This window comes from Carica papaya, chromosome 9, assembly GCF_054855325.1.
Source record: "Carica papaya isolate Zhongbai chromosome 9, ASM5485532v1, whole genome shotgun sequence".
Classification (NCBI taxonomy): Eukaryota; Viridiplantae; Streptophyta; class Magnoliopsida; order Brassicales; family Caricaceae; genus Carica; species Carica papaya.
The window spans coordinates 3,740,527-3,767,809 of record NC_142317.1 but is presented as its reverse complement, the minus strand read 5'-3'; the positions used below and the strand labels follow the sequence as shown (position 1 = coordinate 3,767,809).

The 27,283-nt window shown below is 33.5% G+C and overlaps 3 protein-coding genes across 4 annotated transcripts; 1 reads left to right on the top strand and 2 right to left on the bottom strand.

Moving 5' to 3' along the window:
- Nucleotides 1-2,675: 2,675 nt before the first annotated feature.
- LOC110825810 (zinc ion binding protein) lies at nucleotides 2,676-8,631 on the top strand. Of its 2 annotated transcripts, none has more exons than XM_088211550.1 (4): nucleotides 2,676-3,147; nucleotides 6,375-6,691; nucleotides 6,906-7,719; nucleotides 8,200-8,631. In XM_088211550.1, exons 2-4 carry the CDS (start codon nucleotides 6,658-6,660, stop codon nucleotides 8,300-8,302), a joined length of 951 nt encoding a protein of 316 aa, XP_088067676.1. In that variant the 5' UTR covers nucleotides 2,676-3,147; nucleotides 6,375-6,657; the 3' UTR covers nucleotides 8,303-8,631. The 2 variants fall into 2 exon arrangements, with proteins under 2 accessions (XP_088067676.1, XP_088067674.1); XM_088211548.1 differs by having other exon boundaries at nucleotides 2,677-3,147; nucleotides 6,793-7,719.
- A 6,587-nt stretch (nucleotides 8,632-15,218) lies between these two features.
- On the bottom strand, nucleotides 15,219-17,644 carry E12A11 (PEBP (phosphatidylethanolamine-binding protein) family protein). Its single transcript, XM_022056336.2, has 4 exons — nucleotides 17,277-17,644; nucleotides 16,978-17,039; nucleotides 16,813-16,853; nucleotides 15,219-15,681 (listed from the first exon to the last, which is right to left on the bottom strand). Exons 1-4 carry the CDS (start codon nucleotides 17,469-17,471, stop codon nucleotides 15,461-15,463), a joined length of 519 nt encoding a protein of 172 aa, XP_021912028.2. The 5' UTR covers nucleotides 17,472-17,644; the 3' UTR covers nucleotides 15,219-15,460.
- Nucleotides 17,645-24,604: 6,960 nt separating this feature from the next.
- On the bottom strand, nucleotides 24,605-27,283 carry LOC110823518 (GPI-anchored protein). The gene is made up of 2 exons (XM_022053913.2): nucleotides 26,467-27,283; nucleotides 24,605-25,083 (listed from the first exon to the last, which is right to left on the bottom strand). Exons 1-2 carry the CDS (start codon nucleotides 27,142-27,144, stop codon nucleotides 24,733-24,735), a joined length of 1,029 nt encoding a protein of 342 aa, XP_021909605.1. The 5' UTR covers nucleotides 27,145-27,283; the 3' UTR covers nucleotides 24,605-24,732.

Below are 27,283 nucleotides of genomic sequence, written 5' to 3'. Positions count from 1 at the left end.
ATATGTGAAAGTGAAAAATGATATGGATATGAGTCTTTATAGGTTGTTTTTTGAAAACTCGTTACAGCTAGTATCAAATAAACACCTTCAAGTTTAAAGGTATTCAAGTAAAGCAAAGGCTTCGTTAGTTGTTTTTTCTGATTTTTACCAATATTTAGTTTTTCCGTATATATGATCAGTGTGATATTCTTACTGCACTAGTGTATTTCACCATTTCATTAACCACTTCAGATTAAGAGGAACATGATCCAAATCCTGATCAGTAAGAGAGTTGTGAGTAATTCACCACCCAGACTCTCTTCAAGTGCTAGTAAAAGTTGTCTTTAGATACTTGTGTATTTACTTTTTTTTTTATTTCTTTAATTACTGTTTGTCTTTCAGAAATGATATTCTCATAACCCTATTGTGTATTCTAAATTATTGTGTAAAGAATGTAAATATTAATTTTATTAATCACTTCCGCATTTAATTTTATAAATTTATTTCCCTTTAAGGTTTCAGGCCTCTACAAAAATTGCAATATATATATATATATATATATATAATTTTTGAATGAATTCAATAATAAAATTTTATATATTCTAAAATCAATTTTAGTTTAGAGTAAATTTATATATTTATTAAGTAAATAATATATCTATACCTATCATAAGAGAAATAATTTATTATAGGATAGAGAACGTAACAATTATTTAATTAAATAGCTATTGATAATTTTAATTTAATAAATGAAGATAGATAGCACTTTATTGGATGAAAAATAAAATTTAGTTAATTTGTAAGTGAAATGAATTCTAAAAATTTAATTTCTATATAAGTTTTGATCTTTGCAATAAATATTTATATTTTAAATTATTTTATAAAATTTAGTTGAAGATAATTCTATGTTTTGTGTGTAAATTATATATTTATTTATTAAACAATATGTATACATAAATAATAAAATAATTTTATAATAAAAATATATGAAAATACAATTATACTCAAATTAATAAACATATTGTAAACACATATTTTTTTTAAATATTTAAACCAGCATTAAAATTACAGATTCAAAATAAATTATACGTTATATGCTTTAAAAAATAGCTTGAAATAAATACACCCATATAATCTGAGTTTAATAAAAAATAAATTTTATTCTATTAACCCAAAGTTATTGACGTGACATACATAGTTATACATATATGTATATAATACATTGGTGTTATTATATATATAAATTTAATTAATTGATGTTGAATTCTGAATGACACGTGTCTCTAGCACACCATTCAGTAAGCCCATGGATTTAATTTTCAGTATGCACTAAATTAAAACACATGAGATTTCCAAATCCTCCGAGGAGTAAATATGCATGTACACAGATTTCCTAAACCTACAAGGTCGATACATATAAGATTCTCTATATATACATTCAACTTTACATCCATCGCCATCAACCTATTATTTCTTCTACATCCATATATCGACCTACGTTATCACCCTCTCTGCAGCCTCGCCAAAACATCCATTTGATCCCCCAATCTGTCTCCGATCACACATTCATACACCCATATATATATACATACATATACATATATATTTGTACTCAAGAACTTCATCATGCAACCATCAAGATTTTCCCATGCAGGAATCCAACAAAGTGATGACTTCGAAAATCCTTTACAGCGGCCATCAATGGCGGCCGACGGGGACGACAAACCGGCGCAGCCGCCGCCCCAAGCTCGGAAGGGTTATGTAGCGATTTACGTGGGGGAAGAATGCAAGCGATACGAAGTTCCATTGAAGTATCTGTCGTTTCCTGCTCTGCAAGAACTGATAGGGAAATCATTGAGCGGTGAAGATCAGATTCATGAACCAAAGATCGACGGACCGATTACTCTTGCATGCAAAGTTGGCGCTTTTGATGAATTATTGAAGCTGGCCAAGAAGAACGCCGGCGGATTTAGAAATGTCTTGACCAGTTTGATCCGTTGTACTCGCAATTAATTACCTTTAGGATTCAGTATCTACAATGAAGATATATACATATATATAGATATATGTATGTATATGTTAATATATCTGTTTTGTTTGGTAAACTCTAATCTTGGGATTGTCTCAAAAATAAATTTATAACTTAATTGAAAGTTATTCATAAATTTAGATTTATTTGAATTAGGGAAAGAGAAGTTTGATTAGTAAGGAGATCAAAAAATTGAATTCATGCTTTGAACAATGTATTAAAAAATTAATACTTAAATTTGATAAAAAATTTTAAAATGATTTATTCAATTTCTAAATATAATTCAATTTTTATACTTCATATAGTATTTTTATAGTTGTGTAGGACTTGATTTTTCTTTTTTTTTTTTTTTTGTATCTGTAAGTAAAATTTTCAAAAAAATTAATTTTATCATTATTAAAATTAGTATAATTAGTCTTATGATAGGAAAAAAAATCTACGTTAAAACGAAGGGAGATTTTTTTTTTTTGGGTCTTACTAATTCTACGCTTAAAATAGATAACATAAAGTATTATAAACTGAGATTTAGAAATTTTTAGTTATAATAATTTTATTTTTTTTTTCAGTAGAAAATACGATTATTGTTTTAGTTGAAAAATTTATTTTTTAAATGAATAATTTAATAATTTATTTAATTTTTTTGGTGTTAATATTCAAAAGAGTGCCAAAATCCCCATTTAAGAGAAATCCGAGCGACGAAAAGAAACAAGAAAGGCGCGAAAGAGAAACTCATTTGGAAAAGACCTAATTGAGCTTCAAAGAGACGACGACGTCTCTGGATGGAAGTGCGGGATACAGATCGATGAAAAGATAGACCACCAGAAGGATTGACAGACAACGGAAAGAGTTTTTGTTTGGCCTATAAGGAGAGAGCCAGAGAGAGCTTCTTGGTGGAGGAAAAGGAGGGAGCAGAGAGAGAAGGGACTAGGGCGAAATGAGGGAACTGGGAAAAGAACAATTGAGAGATTGATTTTGCGTGGGGAGAAATTGGGAAGGGAAATCTTCTGGGTTGCAGATACAAATCCAAGGGGTTTTTCTTGGAGATTTCAGGGTTCATTTGGGCTTCGTGGTAAGAGGGAACAGAGGGAGAATTTCGAACTTTTACCTGAGGAATTTGGTGAACTTTCGGGACCATTGAGGTAAAATCTGTTTCTTTGAGGTCTTTCAATTAAAATGTGTGTTTTCTCTTGCTACTGGCTATGATTTCATTTGACGTAAGAACATGGATGAAGGATTCCTAAAATTTATTGCACAGTTATAGCTCTTTAAGTTTCCTTTTGTTGTTCTATAAGTATACATGTATCATGGCCATTCTTGCTTGTTTAGATATTTCTGTCTGTATCATTTTCATTTGTGACAGTCACATTATGATAGTTAACAGCTGGTAAAAATCAGGTGAATTTCTCCCAGACAAGGTCTGCTTTAAGTCTATTGATTTTTGTTTTTGTTATGCACATGCTCTGCCACCATTTTGGGTTGACCTTGGTACTGATTTTACTTGCTAAATTGGAAGGCAAATGAGGTTATGGTTATCAACAATTTCTTTCCAGTTGCTTCACTAACCTAGACATTCTAAGATTTGTGCTTGCCTTAGTTTATTTTATAAGAGTATATAGATCGATGACTTATAAGTTTCCTGATAGCATACAAGCTGATATGATCTTTTTATAAATAAGCAGCTGAATTGTTATTTACATGTTTGGTAAAGGAACAACTTATAAATGTAAATTACCTTAAATTAACGGAAAAGGACAGTTTTTATTATTTTTAGTATGTAGAATTGATCGATGTATACATACATATATATATATATATATTCTTGAAATTCATTGGCTTATTTGCAACAAAAATTTTTAGAGAGCTTAGGAACTCTGTTAAAAAAAAATAGGAATGATCATTTTTCTAGAAATGTTATTGTGAGAGCTTATAAGTTCGTAAGTGTTTGCCAAATGCTTAAAAAGTGTTAAGATGCTGTTAGAAAGCTTATAAGCTCATCTTGACCAGCCTATAAACTTAGCCAAGTATCCTCTAACTTCGCTATTATATCACATATATAATGAATGAATTAGCTTAAGTTTATGCATTCATTGGTCTGCATTGTGGCTTGTTGGTATCTTAATTGGGGCAGTATATAGATTGCAGCTATTGGGACTTTTATTTTCTTGGTTCCCTTTGGCTGTGCTTCAGATGCACCCAGCAAGCCTTCTGCCATGCTAACTGTTGTGATTCTCATTTAGAACATTTCTGCTCTTGTTTATGTGTTTGGTTTTTTCTTTGAATACCCATTCTTAGATGTCTTGAAAAAGTGAAGATTGAAATCAGTTTCTGAAGTATGGAGAAGGTGTTAAGGTACAAAATGGGAAGATGAAAATAAATTAGGACTTTTTTGGATAGTTTTTGTGAATAGCTACCTAGACAATGATATGCACAATTATATAAATGTTTTTTGGTGAAGAAGGTTGATTTAGTTTACCAATGTGGTTTAGTTAGAGTTTGTCAAGTGGAGATTTTTGCGAGTAAAATGGTGAGTCCAATGATCTTCGGGTCTCCTCGATTGAGGGAGGCTAATGACGTGCTCACCTCATTTGGCTAGAACATAAAGTAAACCATGCGAAATTTAGGATCAAGTTGGTTAGCCTGTGCCTGAAGGTGAATGGCTTACATTTGCCCTTCTTGTAGTATTTTGGCCAGATTTTGTTTTAAGCCTATTGCAATTTTAACACTTGACCTTACTTCTATTAGGATTAGTGGCGACGACCCTCTTATTTTGGATGAATAAATTTATCTTTTGGGAGGTTGCTACACTCACCATGTTTATCATTTAATTCACTTGACAGTGGTTGGTCTGTAATCACTTAACAGCAAAAGCTTTTCTTTACGATTACTGTAAATGAAGTATTTCTAATTTTTATCAATTCAAGCTGGCTAGATTTTTTATTTCTCCTTACCAAGAATCAGAACTTCATACCCGAAGAATTTAAGGTAAGAGTATATCGGTTCATATATGGATAAAACATGAATATTATAATCCTTGTTTTACATAACAAGGATATTTGAATAATTAAGGGAAAGTAATATGATTTTTTTAATGATAGAAATCAGATCAAACCTAATTTTTTTGTAGCTGTGGAAATAGAACCATATTAACTTGACACCTCCCTCCTGGTGATTCTTGTGCTGAATTGTTTTAGGTTCATAGTGCAGGTTCCTTGGGTTATTTGATTCTCAAATTGGATCCATTAAATTAGGGAGCCAGATTTAGGGAGACGAATGGGGACTAGATAATTTGGGTAGTGGAGGATTTGAGTTTGAGAGAGAAAAGTTAGGAATGAGAGATTGAAGAGTTAATGTTCTAATAAATGTTCTTTTGAAATTGAGATTGCTCAAGAGTCAGGCAGAAGAAGAATTGGTGTTTTGAAACATAATACATCTGTCTTTTTTTGAAACTTGATAACATACTAACTCTGTTCCTTTGGGATTTGTAACATACCTTTTAAACTTGCCATGCAATATATTTATGTAGTTTTTCAATAGCAAAATAAAGAATTGGGATTTCTTTCTTGCTATAAACAAAATTTAAAACACAAAATCTCTTCGTATAGCGAGTGAAAATTTAATAGAGGTTGAATGTATTGCGAAACAATTACTTGCAATCTAAAAGACAAACCTAAAAAAATGATTTCATCAAATTGAAAACAATCTACCAAATAAGAATACCCCCTTTAGATGTAAATCTAATATCCATTTTATTTGGCACTTGTATCATAGCATGGTCCACACCTACTCCATTTTGGGTAACTGTGAACAGAGTATCAGTTAATTTCAGGCAACTGAAACAGAAGCTTGGAAGCACACTCCCGGCTACAGTTATTATTCTATGTGATCGGCAGTGGTTGTCCACAGTTACTTCACTGGAGAGGCCTTTCATTATAGATACTAGGCTGATGATGGTTTGTTTTTGATAAAACTTTTCATCAGCAATTTGATGGACTAGGGACGAAAATTGCAATGGAAGAAATATCACTGCTGTAACTCATTATGCATCTTTGCGGCAGAGCATTCTTTTTGTTTGATCGAGTGGGCTTAATAGTTTTTTACTGAATCATGGGAATAGTATGTTGATTGACTAATGACTCAGGGGAAATGTGTCGGAGATGTGACGCGCCAATATGGACTGCTTTCTATTTAACTATTATTATCATCACTATGTTGCAACTGTTTCTCTCTCTCTCTCCAATTGCGTCAGATGTAGCCTTTGTTTGTTGAGAGTGGTGATCTATAGTTGCCCAAGTTCTGGTTAATTGCACGTTTGTGGCCCATGGAGTCTTTGTACCTTTGTTGTAATCATGTGGCCAATTTAATGCAGGTAGCAAGATAAGAGTAAATTATTCTCATACCATGTCTACATGACAACCAGTCAGGAAGTTATCAAGTAGAAGTTGTTACTTATTTGGGCTCTGAGCCGATTATTGTGCAGTGGGAGCTTGAGTTGCCTATCCAGTTGTTCTTCCCTTTTGGTTGAAAATTAGGGACTATAATGGGTACCGGGGGAGCCCAAGCAGTTTTAAACCTTGAACCCAGCTCTTCAATTTCAATTGCATATCACCCTCTTTTTGGCCCCCATGAAGACTTGGTTCTCCTTGAACTAGATGAGAGACTTCTCGCTGATGTTCTCCATCAAAGGTCAGTGACAAGTTTGATTCAGCATTATATTTTTTAGCACCTGTAAAAGAAAATGATTTTTATCATGTGCTCTATTCATTTGAGGGTATTCTTCTTTCCAGGGTTACCTTAAGAGGGCAGCCTGATGAGGATGCAGTTTTCTGCACCAACTCTAAAACTTATGCCATCAAGTTTGTTGGAAATTCTAATTCTGTATTTCTTATACCCCCATCAGATCATATAGGACGCTCAGAAAATTCAGAAGATTGTGGTGGGAAAGATTGTAACCAGCTGGTTTCATCTGTTATCAAAGTTGCACCTGGTAACATGGAGCTCGTTGAGGTTGCTCCTAGAGTTGACAGGCTGAAATTGCTGCTCTCGGAAAATCCTTACAGTCCAGATGAGGATGAGGAGATGGAATGTGTTGAAAAGAGGGAGAAAAGGGAGTCAAGGTTGTACAAATGGGTTGATCTTATTAACATGGTTCAAGCTAGTGATGATGAATTGAGGACTGGATTACTGGCTCTTTCAGCTATAGAGATTGATGGTTATTGGAGAATTGTGGATGAGAAATGCATGGATACAATTCTAAGGATCTTGTTGCATAATGCTACATTAAATGATTGGTCACTGGATGCCCTTAATGAAGATGAAGTTGTCAGTATGCTGGAATCAGATGGTTACCCACACAAACTTGCACGCCACTGTTTGCAGGTATATGCTAAAAGGGTGGATGAGCAAATGGGAAGAAGTCGTATGTGGAGGTTGGACCAGAAGCGAGTATGTGTGCATTTTGCAAGAGAAATATTGAGAGGAGGAAAGAAGAGGATAGAAAGTTTCATGGAGGAGTGGATGCAGAAGATTCCAGATGGGATGCAGGCAACTCTGGAAATGTTGGAAGGTGAAGTTTTGACCGAGAAGCTAGGTGTTGAGACATGGGTTTATGCCTTTAGTGTTCATTCTCTGCCCTCTACTCCAGCTGAACGTTTCTCGATTCTCTTCAGACATCGAGCAAAGTGGGAATCAAAAGATTTACTGCCCTACATCAGGTTTTGTAGTATCTTTTTGTTGGATATATGCAAACAAAATATGTTGAAGAAAATGTTACAAGCCAATGAATCTAACTACTAGATTGAACGCTAATACACAAGTACTCACGATGAGACCTCTGGACCTTTTTGCTAAATCCTGGCACCCATGTGCAGAATTTTCTACAGGAATTGAAGTTTTGAAGGCTAAAATCCTTTCTATTAAATAGGTTGACACACACATTTATATAATTATACTCTTTTATATTCCTTACCTGCATTAGGTAATGGAATGAATGCCTGTCTTTGATGCTATAGACAGGCATGTATATGCTTCTAGAAATAATAAAGTCTTGGATTGTGGAAAAGGAAATCCGAATTCACATGTAGTTCTTAAGTATTACAATCTAAGAAACTGTTGATTATAATATTACCTTTATACCACTTCCTTTTTCTGGTCTGATATAAGTTTTAATCCTCCATTGTTGGATTACTTTTCAGGGATCTAAATGTCCCAGGTCTTTCTTTGGAAGGCTTGCTTCTCAAGTACACCCGAAGAACGCAGCCAACCCTCGATGCTGAACCTGTTTTTAGTGCCAGATAGTGTGCTAAGACAGCAACATTGGTGGTCTAAGGTGTCACTCCTTTTCTTACTCTGAATATTTGAACCGAGTGCATGAAAATCATGGACTTGCATGTATTGTTTCATCATGATTTTCTTCTATGTCTAAGCCAAGTGATGATTGAAGTATGCTAATTATTGTTGTTCTTCTCATTTCTTCTGTTTGGAAAGCATGCCTTTTTTTAATTTTCTTTGTTACACCTGAAACGAATTGATTATGGTTAGAGAGGTGGTTCGACATTCCATAAGTGTTTACATGATATAATTCATGCTTCAGATTGCAAATTAATGACATTCATTTCTTTGAGCCAGTGAACCGCGCATGCTGTATATTAAAAAATTGTTCAGGTTGCAGACAGGTGATGCTGATAGTTATATGGGTTGCATGTCTTTCAATATATGTATATATATATATATATATATATATATATACATATATGCGCTGCATGCTAATTTACTAACCTGGCCATAGAGGTTATTAATTTGAAGTCATTCATGGGGTTGAACCAAGGTCTGTTTATTGGTAGTAATGAACTGGGATTATTTAGAATTTTTTCAATTATCATGTAACGAATATTATGATTGAAAAGAAATTAATCTGTGTAATGAATACATATGATATATGGCCTTCTGGTTCATAATTTTAATTATTAGTTTGTTAATCATTAGGGAATAATTTTGAAACTAATTATTTTGTTGTTTTTATTTTGGTTAATATCTAAAATTTTTATTATTTTTAACTATAAAGTTTTTAACATTCTACCAATCGACTGCTAGCAGTTTACGGTCCTGATAGTTAATAAATAATAAATAGTAAGAATGAAAAACAAAATGTAATTTGTGGTATAGCAAAAAGTTCATAAAAAATAATATCAACACCTAATGTTTGAAAAGTCAAAGTTTTGAATAGGTCAATATAATTTAAATAAAAATATCAGACATATATATATATATATATCTAATATACATGATAATTTTTTCATCATATTAATGAGATGGGTATATGCTTATCTAACATAATACTTTTTTTATTTTATTTTATTCGTAGTTAGATTAAAAAAATAATTTTATCAATTATATTGGTTAATTTACTAATGAATTTATAATAATATATTATGTTCGTATATTATATCATACAAAGATCATTTATGTCAAGTAATAATGACGTACTACTTTTTCTTTTTTTTTTTCTTTTGATAAACAATTATTAATGGTTACAAATATTTATATAAAAATATAACTAGCCCATTGTTAATTAATTTATATAAATTAAATAATATATTTGTGAATTTATGATTGTGGGCCGACTTGAAATTCATGGTGGATGTACGTATAAATGCGGTAGCTAGTTTATATACGAGTCTTTAAGTAGCTACGTATGGAAACAAATTCGATATTAAATATAAAAAAGATTAAAAATTACAAACATCAACTTTTGATAATAACTGAACTATTTTATGATGAAGTTATTAAATTGAAAGAAATGCAATCAGTTGAATTTTGTCATTACTACATATGTTTTATTGCTATTAGAATGTAACAGAGTCGTTGCCTGTTTTGAGCATTGGACTTCACATTTCTGGTGATATGCAGAAGAAGATGCTGTCGAATGTGAGGTCAAGCAGCTACGCTTCGTCTCTTTTAAGTGACCAATAAGTGTGTGTGTGTGTGTGTACGTATATGTATGTATATTTGAGAAGTAGCCATATATGTATGCCAAATGTATATGCAAGGATTGATGAACTCTGTCTGTGAAGTAAATAAATACAAGGTAGGAAATGATGAAGGGGAATTTGAAGGAAAAAAAAAAGAAGAATATAATTGGGAAAGACATATATAAAATCTATATATATATACACACATATATGTATATTTACATTTGAGTTAATTCATTTAGGAAAGATTAGAGTTAAAAATTTACGATTAACTTGGATCTCTATCACGGGAGGTTTATTCTGTCTCTCTCTATTAATGAAGGCTGAGTTAACGCCTTTTTGTTAGTGTATATATATATATATATATATCTCTCTCTCTCTCTCTCTCTGAGTTTGTTTTCTATGACATGCAGATTGGTTGGTATATATATATGTATATATGTTATATGAAATAATGAACCAAAAAAAAAAAGATAATGCAGGAGATATGTCAATTATAATCAACTTTGTTCAATTATATATTAAATAAGTATGTGATTCCCGAATTCGGAATTTAGTTCGAAATTAATTTTAACATTTTAAATATATAAAAAAATTATTTTTAAATTAATTTATTTTAATTTTTTTTGTTGAATTTATGAAATTGAAAACAATTTTAAAAAAAATGGATGAAAATTTGGGTTCGGATGGTATTTTTGAAAGAAAAATCGCAAACTGAGAGTCATAATACAAATTAAAAAATTTTTATCACGTAGGACTGCCTAGTCAGCAACCCCGACGAATCGAAGCACGCCGCCTGACAAGACACGCTGAGTCAATGCTACAGGGGATGTCATGCAGGGATCCACGAGCCCTGCGATCGAACGGCCAAGTATTGATCCCGCGCGCGGACGACCCAGATTTGTTCTCCCTTTAAACGCAATCAGACGGTCGAGATCAAATCGCGATAAACGGTTCATTTTTATTTTCTCTTTAAATCCGATCGTACGGTCGAGATCAAACGCGATGAACGACCCAAATTAGCCGCTAACCTCCTGTTGGAGGAGAAGAACCAGTTGCCAGAGAAGCGAGCCGACCACCGACCGCCGTCGCACCAGAGCCACCTTTGACTGCCAATTCTCCTATTCACTCAGAATTTGATTCCGAGTACTTCCATGGCCAAATCGGAGTAAAAGAAACAGCAGGTGAGCCCGAAACCGCGACAAAACCCGCAACCTCCTCCGATGAGTCTTTTTTCGCTTCCCGTTTTGTGCGATTTTTCTATCGTTGTGTTCACCGTTTTGTTTTCTACAGATTGATCGAAGAAAAACTTCTAACCACGAAGGTGAACTGGTGGAGCCGCCGCACATGAAAAACTCCACCGCCGGTAAGTTTTCATTTTATGATTTTTTTGACCAATCGAATCCCCATAACATATTTTTTCAGAGGGATACATATAAAACTGGTCGAAAATGGCCAGGTTAAGGAAAATCGACGTCACGGGCGGTGGTGCCGTCGCTGGAACACGGCGGTACCCCCCGTATTGAAACTCCAAAATTGTCCTGAAATGATTTTTTTCATTGATTTTGGATTTTTAGGATATTTTTAAGTACATGACAAGTGTTTTGGATTCCGCATGGATAATTTAGAAAACTGGGGGACTGCCAGTAAGTGCAGTACAAAGTTCAGTGTTTCGGACACCGATTCGGGTAAGAATCTCTCACCATTTTCTTCGTTACGATAAATTAAAGCTTAATAATTAATAATTGTATATTTTTATGAAAAATTAAAGAATCTTAAAAATAATTATAGGTCATTAGTGGAGTCGGAACCAGTTAGTTTACAGTCATTTCGAATTTTTACTTATTTTCCTGTATTACCTATATTTATTTACTATTATATTATGGGTAACTCAGGTGATGGTTTTTAGGGTCTATTTGGTTATTTTGTTATTTGTTTACCCTGCATTGTTTGCCCGTATTCCGGTCATTGGTTATTTGATTATGTTAAACTATATTGTTGTTTAAGTAAACGGTGAGTATAAAATGAGATTTGGTTATTGTATGGTTGATTGTTATGTTGATGGAAATCTGTATGGGAAAGACTTACATGGTACCCGAGAAAGGGCAGACGGGCCTGGTACATAGAGAATATTACTGTGAACGTTACCTGTAGCGCTCGGGAAATTGAAGAAGAAGAAACAAAAAAAAGGGCCACGTCAGCAGACCCAGTCAGCAGTCCCGGCCAACCAGGACCTGCCATGTGGCAAAATCACGTCGATCGAGGACGGACCACGTTGGCGATCCGCGTACGAGTGATCGGACGGCCCAGATCAAGCGTGCGTATGGACGACCCAGATGAAATCGCACGGACGGCCAGATTTAATCAAAAAACGGACGGCCCATATTAAAACAAAATGGACGACTGAGATCAAAAGGCAAAAGGGTATAAATAGAACCCCCAAACCAAACCACAAAAACCCTAGCCGCCTGCCCCCGCCGGAGATGACAAACCAGACGCCGGCCGCCGCCGCCACCCGCCGCCGCACCGGGGAGATTTCCGACCGCCGATCGAGGTAAATTTCATACTCCCGACTTGTTTTTCTACGCTGATTTCTCCTGTGGCCAAATCGGAGCCAAAATCCCGGCCAAACGGCTGGAAAACACAGCCGAAACCCAGCAGCGCCGCCGCGCCCCTTCTCGGTTTTTACCTCCTATGAGGCCCTTCCCGGCCTATGTTTAATGCAATTTTTATATCACCGTGATTACCATTCTTTTCTCTACAGGTTGATCGGAGCCGAATCACCAAAACACGAACTTCACCGGAGAGCCGCCGCACCCGAGAGCACCGCCGCCGGTAAGCTTCGGTTTTTCGTAATTTTTTGGCCCCCCGAGGGCCCTAGGGTTATTTTATTGCGAGGATCGATGCAAGTGTGGCCGAATTCTGCCAGAAACGGCCGAAAACGGCCAAACCGAGGCGAATCGCCGTCGCCGGAGCATGGCGGAGCCGCCGTGCCGGAATTGCGATATTGGCCAAAAAGGGGCCCTGGGCCTAATTTGGAATTTTTGGAACACGTGCAGGTACCAGTAGTGCGTTTCAGTTCCCCGGAAAAAATTTAGAGAAAATTAGGGACAGCCTGTAGGCGCACTGTGAAGCCGTGTTGGGACCCCGAAACGAGTAAGGACCCCTCACCCTATTTCTTATCATGGTATTAAAGTTCAATAAATGATAAAACGGTATTTCATGAATCAACGAATGTGTGAAATTGCTTAAGGTCGCTAATGGAGCCCGAGTCTAGTGTGTTTGTCGGTTAACTGTTATTTGGCCTGTTTTACAGTTTTAAATGCAGTATGAGGTTTGATGTTTTTATTTTATAGTTTCGTGTGCATATTTTACTGTTTTACTGATTATGAATTGAACGACTGAGATATTGATGCTGTATATTGTCTGTTTGGCATAAATTACCGTTTTGCCTTTTTGTATGTGGATTGATGATGCTGACTGAGGGAAAAGAGAATGAAAGATTATGTAAATGGGTAATTGTATAATGTGGTCAGCCTGACTAGATATCCTGGGAGATGGTGAACGGACCAGGTCCGTAGGGAACCCTACCGGGATGGTGGTCTCCCATACCGGACGGGGTATGGAGATCTTATGTGTTTTGGCGCCCATACCGGACGGGGTATGGGGACGGCCCGCTTCACCCTCATACCGGACGGGGTAATGAGGTTTATAATTTTGGCGCCCATACCGGACGGGGTATGGGGACGGCCCTGGAATCTGATTTCAATTGTTAAGGGTTAACGGGTAGCGGGACCCTTATGGATCCCCATGGATACTAGTGGGCTGGTAAATGAGGAAAATATGTTGTGTAACGATTGAATTACAAAAGGCTTGATAAGTATTATGTTATACAGTTCATATATGATTTCATGATGATGATAATGTTATTGCTTTCGTATACTGTTTTATGGATTTCGCCGAGATAAGTGGATGGTGAAGGATTTATTATTGATAAAACAATTTGTTGTAAATTATGCTCAATTGGTCTTTTTGTATTTTTTACCCACCTTTACCTCCGTGACAGTGAGATATCGTGATGTCTTTACTGGGCTAATGTAGCTCATTCCTTATTTAATCATTTCAAATCAGGAAGACATTGTTCCCGAACCGGTTCCGCAGGAGGACGACGAAGGGGACGCCTAAAGACTCCATAGTCATATTCGTAGCTTTTACTTTCAAGTTTCTCCTTTAGGTAGTTTGATCTTTTATATTTTGTGAGCACGTTTTTTGTTTTAATGTAAGGGATGTTAATCGAATTTTTGACTTCGCTTCCGCATTTGATATTTTTAATATACATTTCATTTTAAATTTCCGGGGCCGTTACATTACCTTAGTCGGACAGGGTTAGAAAGTCTCTTATCAGTAAAGTTTGGGAGATATGGTTCACCTTCATAACGAACGGGGTATCGAGGTAGTAGAATATTTGGCACCGGACGGGGTATGAAGATGGCTGGTTAATTGTTTAATTGGATATTGAGTTCACAAGTAGGAGGACATCCCTATGGACTCGCAGGGTTACTAGTAAACGGGTAAAAAGATAAAATGATCGTTTCTTATTACACAAATATAGAATAAATAGTTTTTTTTATACTAAATGAATTTATATTAAATTAAGCGCTTCATTGGTTGTTTTTCTTATTTTTACCAATCTTCAATTTTTCGTATCTGTGATTAGTGTGATATTCTTACTGCGTTAGCGTAACTCACCTATTCATTAACTATTTCAGATCAAGATGATCAAGATTCAGATCCAAATCAATAAAAGAGTTGTGAATAGGTCACCACCTGAATTCCCTTCAAGAGTTAGTAAAAATTATTTTAGGATTATTTAATTATTTATTTTTCGTTTATTTCTTTAATTTCTTTTATTCTTTTAGATGGAACATTTCTTTAATCCTATTGGACATTCTAAAATATTGTGTAAAAAATATAAATTCTAACTTTATTATTTTACTTCCACATTTAATTTATAATTTTATTTCTATTTAAATTCTTCGATTTTACAAGTCAAATTATAATCAAATTTTATATACGAAATACAGGAGATATTTCAAATATTTATATGTTATTTTTGGAGATAACCAAAAGATCTCATAGTACAGGTGTTATGTAATTATAGCATATATATACATCAAATATATAAATAATTAAAGAGAAATTAAGATAAAACAAGAATATGCATCCTGCATTTCTTTTCTAGCTAAAACAACAACGCACATACTTGTATTTCTTTTCCTTCTCCTTTCAGAATAAAAGAAGAGAGAGTTTAAACGACGTCGCATACAAACAACACACTGAAAACAAAAACCACTTTACATTCACAAACCATTAAAATGCAGCAACAAACCAACCAAACCACAAGAGCTAGCTAGCTTCACACAACTCTCATCAGCTACCTAGCACCTCTTTATATTACTATTACTATTTTTATTTACTCTCCACCTCAACGCCTGCGGCTCGCCGGCTCCTTCTGAGCATTGAAGTAAACGGTGGCTACCGGAAGCCCCAGGTCCAAATGCCCGGCGAACAGTCGAGTGTTGAAGTTGGCACGAGATGGCGGCTGCTCGATCAGCCCCAGTGGACGCTTCTGCTGAAAAAGCACCATTATGTATCGGTGTATTCCCACCGGCGGACGTGGACCCATGTAGGGCAGGATCTCTTTCCCTGCATATTACGTATATGTACATATATACATACACATATACACTTAGATGCTTATTCAAGACCTTCAAAGAAGGTCCACAAAGTGATTAGCATGGGAATAACTAGGTGTATAACATGTACATGGCTGTAAAGTGGAGGGCCATTCAGGAACATGCCACCTTTGACTCACTGGGCCCAGAGAATCCACCTACTACACTTGACGTGTCGTGATGTGGCAGTGTTACTTGCTGGGCTGTGAGTCAACCACGTGTCACCCAGACTATGCAATGCAACGTTACGAAAGACAGAAAAGACAGAAAAGACAAAAAAGAAAAAAATTAAAAATTAAGAAAAAATAAAAGAAGTAAGAAAATAGAAAAGATATTTTCGTAACACGTGGAAGGGAGACAAGCCGTGACACGTGTGAGGGACACGAAAGCGAGACAATGCATTGGCGATTTAGAAAATGTTTGCGGCTAAAGACAGGTGTCAGGATATGATTGGGTGTGGGGCATACTGGGGGAAAGAAAATGAGGACTCATCATCGTGGATGTGATGTAACCTCAGTGATTATCTTAAAAATCCCAAAAAAAAAAAAAAAAAAAAACATTCTCGAAATAATGAATGTTCAAAGTTAGTGGCAGAGTTTTTTTTTTTTTTTCTTAATTATTTAATTCATGCATTTCAGTGCACATTTTTTTTTTTTTAATTTTCAATTTCTTTTCTCCATTAATTATAATATCAGATGCATATAGGACAAGAAATTTAGAAAAATTATATAATTCGATCAGAGTATATATTCTTTCTTTATCGAAAAAGAATAAAATTGAAAAAAAATAGGCAGATGGGAAATAATTATATATCAAGAAATGAAAAAAATTCTGGATTTTCTTTTTGATGTTTAATTAAAGCTTTCTGCATGCATGCATGCAAAAGATAGAAAGTGAGAGAATAATTTCAGCTCTGAGGCTGTGTTTGGATAGAAGATATAATAGAAAAAACAAGGTGGGACCAGATATTTTTCTTCCCACCTCTTGAAAATTAACTAATATAATATTTCTTTTACATTTAACATATATAAATACGTGTGTGTGTGTGTGTATGTAACGTTTTCATTTCAATCCAAACAGAGTGTAAATAAAATACTTTTACCTCGAGTCGGGTTGGTGCCTCCAGGAATGTCCACCACGACCCTGAAAGAAATCAAACAAATAACAAATTAGACTCGGACTTTCTTTTATGAATGGAAAAAAAATAAATAAATCGCAAAAAGTAAAATAATAATAATAAATATGAAATTACAATTTAGCCACTAACCAATGGACCCATTCTCTCATACTAGGCTCACTCGGGCTGGGTGCGTCCGGGTCGGTCATGACCTGCACGATCCGCCACACCCGTCGACATTAAAAACCAAAACCATGCAGAGCCAATCGGTAACACAGAAACAGAGACAATAATTTTACATAAACACAGAAATAAAAGAAAAGTAATTGAAGAAAGAAAGCTCCTGCATGCACCGATTTTAAAAAGACGCAAAGGTTAGATGAGAGGAAAAAAGACAGAGAGGATTGATGTGCATATGTAGGTATATAAATATATATATATATAAATACCAGAGTATAGAGCTCATCAGAATGGCCGGAAATGGTGATCTTGGGAGGATTGACGGCCACGGATGGTTTGACATCGCAGCCGTTGGTAACATGCTTGGGGCCAAAATAAACCGACATGTTAACAGTGGGAACAAACATGTCAACCACATCGCCGATCACTCTACCGACAACGAGGGGATCAACAGAGGCAGCCATGGAAACCGACGAGAAAGAAAAAGTGAAGGAAAAACAGAGAGAGAAACAAAAACCAAGAAGAAGAAAGACTGTTTGTCTTTGCTTTCTTTCTTTCTTTCTTTCTTTCTTTCAGGGTGAGTGCAGAGAAACAGAGAGTTTATACAAGGAGAAATCAGGGGGGTTGGATTAGTGTAACCTATAGGACATGCATAGGGCATTCAAAAGTGAATTGAGGCAGGGGATGCCACGTGTAACCGCCAACCTTTTGTTTACTTCTAACAGGTGGATCAATCACAGCCGTTCATTTTGGCCCACCTGATCATCACATCTCATATCAGCCAACAGTAAAGGTTTTGGTTCTTGCTACATCGAAACCCCAGGATAAGAGCCACACACATGCACCCAGATGCGTACAAAGTTGTTTGCGGGGGCCACGAGGGAAAAAATCAGCGGTTTCTGGTTAAGCTAACGTGTAGCGGATGATGGACTCTAAACCACTTAACCTCGTTTCAGTCACTAATACTTGTCTTAATCTAGTTTTTGTTTTCCTAATCTTGGTAATTTAATTGTGTGTGATGTGATTAATAAACCTATGAAAACCTATATAAAAATAATTTATCTGTAAAGATTCTCTCGATATAAGAGAGACATATAAAATTAAACTAACTGAAAAGATTATTTTTTAACCGTTAAATCTGAATAGGTCAGACTGATATAATTATTGATTATTTTAAATTTTATGTTAAAAAATAAAAATTATTTCAAATCAATCTTCTAGAATATAATTAAATAAAGAACAACGAAAAAAGAAGAAATAAATATTAAAAGTTTAATAATTACTAGGAGAAAAGAAATGGAATCTTGAATCTATAACTCTTCATTTCTCTCCCTAGTGTAACATTTGCAATTCTTCCAATTTGAGAGAAAAAATATAGAAAAATTTTAATAGTAAAAATTAGTAGTTTCTGGTTAAGTTAACGTATAGTAGAAGATGGACTCTAAACCACTTAACCTCATCTCAGTTACTAATACTTGCCTTAATCAAGTTTTGTTTCCTTAATCTAGGTGATTTAATTGTGTGTGATGTAATAAACCTATGAAGAAGGATATGAAAATAATTTGTCCGTAAAGATTTTCTCGACATAGGCGAGAAATATAAAATCGAGGTAACTGAAAAAATTATTTTTTTAACCGTCAACTCTGAACATGTCATACTGATATAATTATTGATTATTTTAAAGTTTAGGTTAAAAAAACTACTTCAAATCAATATTTTAGAACATGTTTGAATAAAGAAAGATGGGGAAAAAAAGAAAAATTAGAAGGTTCATAATTTCTATGAGAAAAGAAATGGAATCTTGAATCTATAACTCTTTATTTCTCTCCCTAATATAACATTTGCAATTATTCCAATTTGAGAGAAAAAAAAAATTAATAGTAAAAATCAGTGATTTATGGTTAAGTTAACGTGTAGTGTAAGATGGACTATAAACTAGTTAATCTCATCTTAGTCACTAATACTTGCCTTAATCTGGCTTTTGTTTTCTTAATCTAAGTGATTTAGTAGTGTATGTGTGGGTGTGATTAATAATCCTATGAAGACACATATAGAAAGAAATTGTCAGTAAAGATTCTCTCGATATAAAAGAGAAACATAAAATTGAGGTAACTAAAAGAATTATTTTTTTAATTGTCGATTCTGAACACGTCAAATTGATATAATTATTGATTATTTTAAATTTTAGGATATAAAAAAAAAATTACTTCAAATCGATATTATAGAACATGTTTGAATAAAGGAAGATGGAAAATGAAGAAAAATTGGAAGTTTCATAATTTCTAGGAGAAAAGAAATGGAATCTTGAATCTATAGCTCTTTATTTCTCTCCCTAGTATAACATTTATAATTCTTCCAATTTGAGAGAAAAAATAAAGAAACAATTTTAGTGGTAAAATGAGAAGGTGAAAATGTGATATAATATATGAGAATTCACACGATACACCAAGTTCATTGCTTTTACTTGCCCACTGAGTTTGTTCCTATTTTAACCTATGCAATCCTTAATTTTATGAGTTAAAAGTTTACAATTTGAGGATTTTTCATTTTTAATTACAAGTTTTACAAATGAAATTTACCAAGTTTTACTACCATTAAAAATCATTTTCATCTCCATGTTAATATAAAATTTTAGTGAGAATTGAAAGTAAAATTATTGGTGAATAAAAATGTATAGATAAATATGTTAAATAGATATAGTAGAAGGTGATTCTAGTAATTCAAATCTTAAAGAGTATGATATGTTTGAGATTAAAGACGTAGAAGAAAATATATTGAATTAGCCGAGAACAAAGTAAATTGGGTAGTTCAATTCTTAAAGAATATGATTAATAATATAATGATGCAAAAACCTAGAAAAAATTTGATGTACTTACATTTGAAAAGTAAAAGAAGATATACTGCTTATATTAGATACCAAGGTAAATAAATTAATTTAAGTTTCTTTTAAATAATATTAATTAATATCATGAAACGAAGTTAATATATTAAATATTATATGTAAAACTTCTAAATGTAGATAGAATAAACAAGAGAGAAATATATATAAAGGAAACGATTGTTTGTGTAAGTGTTTAAGTCTCGTACGATTGATTGATGTGATATATTAAATATCTTAAATTTTAAATTAAAAACTAAATGAAATATAAAAATATAATTTCACATAATTATTTTGTCTAACGTTATTATTAAACTTGCCTATATACAATTAGCCTGATCGAGAGAAACAAAACTCATAAACATAACGGATACATGGATATTCACGTGCCTGCTCGCATCCCAGCGCGCACAGATACCTATATATATAAACGGATGAAACCGACAAAAAGATATTTATGCGAAGTAGGAGAAAAATAATTAGTAGATAAACCCTCAAGTATGAGAACAATTAAGTAGAATGACACACATTTAAGTATATTATTGTAATTTAAAAGATTATTACAATATATATTTATTTACATTATGTTCATTAATTTCTTTGACACATGAAATGAAAAACATAAAATAAATAATGGATAGTCAAATTTCCTAATATCAATCCAAGCTCCAAAAGAATAATGTTAAATTATAAAAATTGTTCTATATATAACATAATGGTTTGGTAAATTTTCATGCCATAAATTTTTATTAATCATTTTAGACTTTTATATAACTAGTACATAAGAAGTTATTTCTTTTTGTGTTGTTTTATTCTCAAGCATGACATTTCTAGTCAAAGGAAACTCTATTTCTTTTACCAAAATGCATGACTCGATAAGAATCATCAACAATTGTGCAAGTAAACACAAAGCTACGGAATACATAAGTTACGAAACTTTAAAACAGATATATTAATTTTTTATGGAAGCGTCAAGACGAGAATTAATAGGAGTTTAGAAGGAGGTCAATGCTTTCGAATGCTTAATTAACTCAGATAAAATAATTAACCAACTAATCGAATAAGTCCAATATGAAAAATTAAAGTCCATAATCCTCAAATCGAGAGAGAAATTGTTTTAATTCAATATTCTAGAATACGTTTGGATAAAAGAAGATGGAAAAGGGAAAAAAAAAATAGAAATTTCATAATTTTTAGTACAAAATAAATGGAATCTTGAATGTTAGCTCTTCATTTTTCTCCCTACTATAACATTTGTAATTCTTCCAATTTGAGAGAAAAAAATACTAATGGTAAAAAGAGAACCAAGTCCATTGCTTTTGCTAGCCCTTTGGGTTTGTTCTTGTTTTAACCTACGCAATCCTTAGCATCATGAGTCAAAAAATTTACAATCTTGAGGACTTTTTAAAATAACGTTTTAGATATTTAATTTTGATAATCTTTAATTAGAAAGTTTTGCAAATAAAATTTATTAAGTTTTATTACCGTTAAAGTCATTTCTGTTGCTAAGTTGATATAGAATTCTAGTAAGGAAATAAAATTATTGGTAAATAGAATCGTATAGAGATATATGTTAAAACAATATATTATATGACGATTTTAGAAATCCAAATTTGAGAGAGTATATTTGATACTAAAATGTTTGAGATTAAAAAACTAAAAGAAATATATTGAATTGGTAGACAACAAAGTAAATTGAATATTTCAATTCTTAAAGAATATCTTTTATAATATAATGATATAAAAATCTTGTGAGAAATGTGATATAATTAAATTTGAAAGGTAAAAAAGATACACTACTTACAATACATAACAGGGTAACTAAGATGATTTAATTCCTTTTAAAAATAATAGTAATTAGTATCAGGAAAAGAAGTTAATGTAATAAACATTATATCGAAAATATCCAAATACATATAAAATAAACAAGAAAGAAACAAATATAACAGAAACGACTATTTTCGTAAACGTTAAACTTGATACACTTAATTTACGTATATTAATAAATACTAAAAATTAAATAAAATATAAAAATCTAATTTCACGTAACTGTTTTGTCTACTGTTACTATTAAACTTGTCCGTATATAATTAACTTAACTGAAAGAAAATAAAAAACTTATAAACATAACGGACGTAGAGATATTCACGTGCCCGCTCGTACCCCCCACTCGCACACATACCTATATTTGTAGAGGAATGAAACCGACAAAAAGATATTTATGTGAAGTATGAGAACAATTAACTAGTAGTTAACCCTAGTACGAGAACAAATAAGTAAAATGAGAAGACTTAAGTACATTCTAATTTAAAAAATAATCATAACATATGTTTATTTACATTATGTTTGTTAATTTCTTTTATAAATGTAAATAATAAAATAAATAGTGGACAGTCAAAATTTTCTAATATCAATCCAACCTCCCAAAGAATAATGTTAATTATAGAAATTATTCTATATAATTAGTACATAAAAATATAATATAATTGTTTTGTAAATTTTCGTTCAATAAATTTTTATTTAATCAATTTAAATTATCATTTAATAAATTTATTAAAATGTACTAGTAATGTACCAGTTTCACAGGCTACTCAATTGAAAATGTGAAATTATAAAAAAAATTAAATTAAATTAAATTCGGGCTGGGCTGGGCTGCAAATGGGCCGTATCTATCAAGTCCAAAACCTCGAGAGAAAAGCTGGAATCAAACTCGTACAAGAATAATTTCTATCTACGTCGTCGTTTTCTTCCGCCATCTTCAGTAACCGATCAAAGTACGTGGGCGTGCATGGAAGAATAATGGGGCCGTCGATCTTGATTTCAGCCCGATCATCACCGCCGATCGACCGCTTGATCATATCTCGAATTGCAGGGAATGACAGATACTTCACCGGAACTTCATATCTTTTCCGCTCTAACCCCACGTAAATCGCTAAACAATTCGCTCGAACTTCAAGAACCCGATCTCCATTCTCGTCGCTGACCCCCAATAAAAGTGGGTCGAGTAAGGGAGTCCCGGAGTCACGGGTCGGACCCGGTTTTGTTTGGATACCGGCATGGGAGAAAAACCTTGAGAGGTTCATGATACAGAGTTGATTTGCAGAGGGTGGTGTTCTTGAGATCAGAAACAGAGGGAGAATGAGATGGAGATGGAGATGGAGAGGGAGAGTTTTAGAGACGATTAGAGAAATTAGTAGGAAAGGAAGTGATGGATTGGAGGTGGTAGTGGCAGAAAGGTTTATATTTATAGGTTATCTTTTTCTGACTCCTGGTAGGATTAGAGGAGGGTTTAGATAATTATTCAATTTCCAATCGAAATAGAAATATTTACATTTGGGTTTTTATTTTTCCTTTTATTTAATTCTTTTTTTCAACAGCATTTGAGTTATTGGGATGTGGGATGATCGTTTTGGGCCGTGTAAAGACCATAATCCAGCCCACTGTAATTTCCTTTTTTTTAAAAAAAAAAAAAAAAGAAATATTTACATTTCATAATAAAAATATTATTCATATTAATATTTTATTAACTTTATGTTTTAAAAAAATTTAACAGCGTACATTTATCTGAATGTAATTATCATTAGACATGATTATGAGACTATTAACTTTTTAAATAGTTAATTAACAAATTATTAACTAAAGTAATATTTTTGTGATAAAACAAAATAGGAAGATGTTTTGTACTTACGTTTATATTAAAAGGGTATTATTGTAAATTAATTTTTATTTAAATGGCATAATTTTTTTTATTATATGTACATGTATACATAATACTTAAATTAATAATGATAATTATTCAAGAATAATACATCGTTCTGGGAATCAAGAATTCAGCTGGGATTATTAGAAACAAAACTTACCCAATCTACTTGATACAAGAACCAAAAGAGGGTATGAAGTCTGAAGATATTCTTGTGAAAATTTGACTGACTTACGTACATACATACATACATACATACATATATACATACATACAACTGTCATGCACTGCTTCTTCAATATAATGCCACTACACTTGTGACTCTTTGTCTTTCCATGACAAAGCACCAGTCCCCATGCCACATGTTTCTCCAAATTCCAACCGGCTCCTCAACATTTGTTCACAATTTTTTATTTATCTAACTTGTAAGAAATTTTGAATTCGAAATAAATTATATATTTTTGTGTGTTTTTATTAAAAAATTATATTATAATAAATATATATGTGTCAATATAATTAGTAAAAAATGTATATTTTTATAGATTATTAATAAAATTTTCAGGTGAATAGTTAGTAAATCATTAACTAAATAATAAGTTTTAAGTACTCTGTATATTTTTGTTAAAGAATTATGTTATGATAGATATATGTATATTAATTAATTATAAAATGTATGGATTTTATAATGAGTATATGTATTATATAATTTATACATTCTTATGTATTTTCATTAAAAATTATGTTATATAATAAATATATGAATATCACTTGATTAATAAAATAGATGTATATATATATATATATTTCTACTCAAAATACTATCAACAAAGTATTCATGTGAATATTAGTAAGTCATTGGCTAAACTATAAATTTAAATTACTCTTGTATATTTTTGTTACAGGATTGTGTTATAATATATGCATATTCATTAATTAATTATGATATGTATGAATATATAAAGATTATTAAGGAATTCCAATTTTCAACGGATGATATATAAATTTAACTTGCCCTAACATGACAGTAAGAATTTTAGGGAGATGCATATAAAAAAATCACTTGGGATGTCATAATACAAAGACATAGGCAGAGTACAAACACTGGTACGGTTAAGATTCTTCTACTAAATATGAGGCCAGTGGAACTCTAGCTAAAAGTGTTCAGATAAAGCAAACATGATGCATGTGTAACAAGCAGTAGCAAGAAAACTAAGAAAACACTAGGTGAACGAAGAGTGATTGAGAATGATTGATCGGAGATTTCGGAAGAATCAACAGCGAGTGGCATTCCATCGCTGCTGAGAGCACAGGATTGCAGATGAGAACCATCCTTGCTCATCATAATAGCTCGTAACACTGACGAAACAGTGTGAATATATGCAGTCCTGTTCTTGGCTAGGAGCCATGTGAGACCCATTAGTTGACAATCTTTGTTGTGCATTTTGGTGGCTCTGTCCTCTGTTTTTTTGCTTGAATTCGAAGCTTTCTTTTTGTTAAGCTGCAACAAGAATTTAATTGCTCAATTAAAAAACCAAGAGTACTAAAAGCTTGTACATGATTACAGTTGGATAAACAAAGAGTTTGGTATGTGTATTACTTTCATTTGGTACTTAAGTTGGTGTAATATCTAATCAAGGTACGCTCCAAACTGCATTTAAATTCTTTAAAGTCATAAGCACTTCTCAACCAAACATGTCCAATCTGGTGAGTTCAGTACTTTAATCTGGTTCATGTGGTAAACCCATATCAAATCTAAAGCAAAAACTTAGCAACACTTGACATAGTGATGATGATGATTATGATTACGATTATGATTATGATGATGAACAAGTGGGTCATAGCTTCATGAATAACTTGCATTCAGTACTTTAATCTGGTTCATGCGTTAATTCAGTACTTTAATCTGGTTCATGCGTTAAACCCATATCAAATCTAAAGGAAAAACTCAGTGAGACCAGACAGTGATGATGATGATTATGATTACGATTATGTTAAACCCATATCAAATCTAAAGGAAAAACTCAGTAAAACTAGACATAGTGATGATGATGATTATGATTTTGATTATGATGATGAATAAGTGGGTCATAACTTCATGAAGAACTTGCAAAAATATGCATGATTTTTTACATGCTACTGAGCTGCACCAGTTGTGCAATTCATCCAGAAGAAATTGCCTAGAGAGTAAATTAATTACAGGATCAAGTAATTGAAGGAAAAAAGAAAAGAAACGAAATGTATCCATTAGAGTGATTAATTAAAGTTTCACAAGTTGAAACAATAAAGAAAAACATTTGCATCTCAACTGACAAGTTTCTAAGACACATTACACTCTCTATTGTCTCCCATTGGCAGAACAATATCATGAGGAGATATTTATATATACCAGACATGCATTAAACATCTAGTTGGACGGCAGAAGCTAGATGTCTTAATGGAAATAAACTACTGGTATTTAAGTACAAAAAAGTTAGTTTGATTAAGCAAAATACACTTATTTGTAAGTATTAGGCTATGTTTTGAGCAAATCAGAATATTTTGTCAAGTGCTAGACAGAGCACTTCGCATTTTCCCTTCATTGTTAAGTTAGCTTTCTGAATCTGCTAAAACAAGAAAAGAAAGAGGAAAAAGTGAAAAGTGTGATGTTCCCTAGCTTCAATGGCTAGTCCATGAACTGGAAAAAGCAAAAAGAAAGTGACTTTCCCAATTTACCAGTCATGGAAGAAGCAGAGCAATCCCTAATCATCTGCTTCCTCCTCCTCCATTTTCCCTCAATACCCATCAGACAGCAAATTGAAACAGACCCAAAAGCAGAAAAAATGAAATCAAACAATCAATTTGAGGAATTAAAGAGAAAAGACAGAGAGAAGGAGAGAATTACCAGATAGAGACTGTTCAAGCACTTGGAGCACCCACCAAGACCAGGGAACCCATTCACATTGGTGCTGCTACTGAGACAATTTCTCTCTAATCTCTTCACACTATCATCCCCTTCAAGCTTCCCATCTTCATTGACTGAAAAAGCATCAGGACAGGTCAATGGGTGCAATCTAATCCCACAATAACAGTACACCACATCACAGGTCTCATTAGGCTTAACCAACTCTATCCCTCTCTGTCTCAGAGCTTTCCCCAAATCATCCACGCAAGTCTCCGAATCATCCGGCAAAAGCGGCATATCATACGACGGCGTACGACCCGCCACCACCGGAACCACTCTGCCGCCGGTCCTACCCAGCGCGGTGGCTGAGTAGGCAGAATAAAGCCAAGCCGCTAAGACCGGGCAGCAACGGATGCGGTGGAGCTCGCCGGTGGGGTCACCACCTTTGGGGACACCGCAAGCGGACTTTACACCGTGGAATAGTTGCTCGGGGAGGTCTAGTGGACAACCGACGACATTGGATTGTTCTGGGAATGCAGGAATGGTTGCAGGTGGAGCTGAGTTTATCAAAAATGGCTGTATTGCCGCCGGGTCCGGGTTGGGAATAGTAAAGAATGCAGGTAAAAGACCCGAGAAGAAGAAGAAGAAGAAAAGAAAGAATGGCGGGTTGGCAACCATTGGTGAGAAGGGTTTTTGGTGTCAATAGGTTTCGTCTGTGATGAGAAGGAGGTAGGGGATGATGGTGGGTGCTGGTGAAGATAAAGAAGAGAAAAGGAAGAAAAGGAGTAATGGTGGGGGAAGGTGAGGCCTGAAGCTG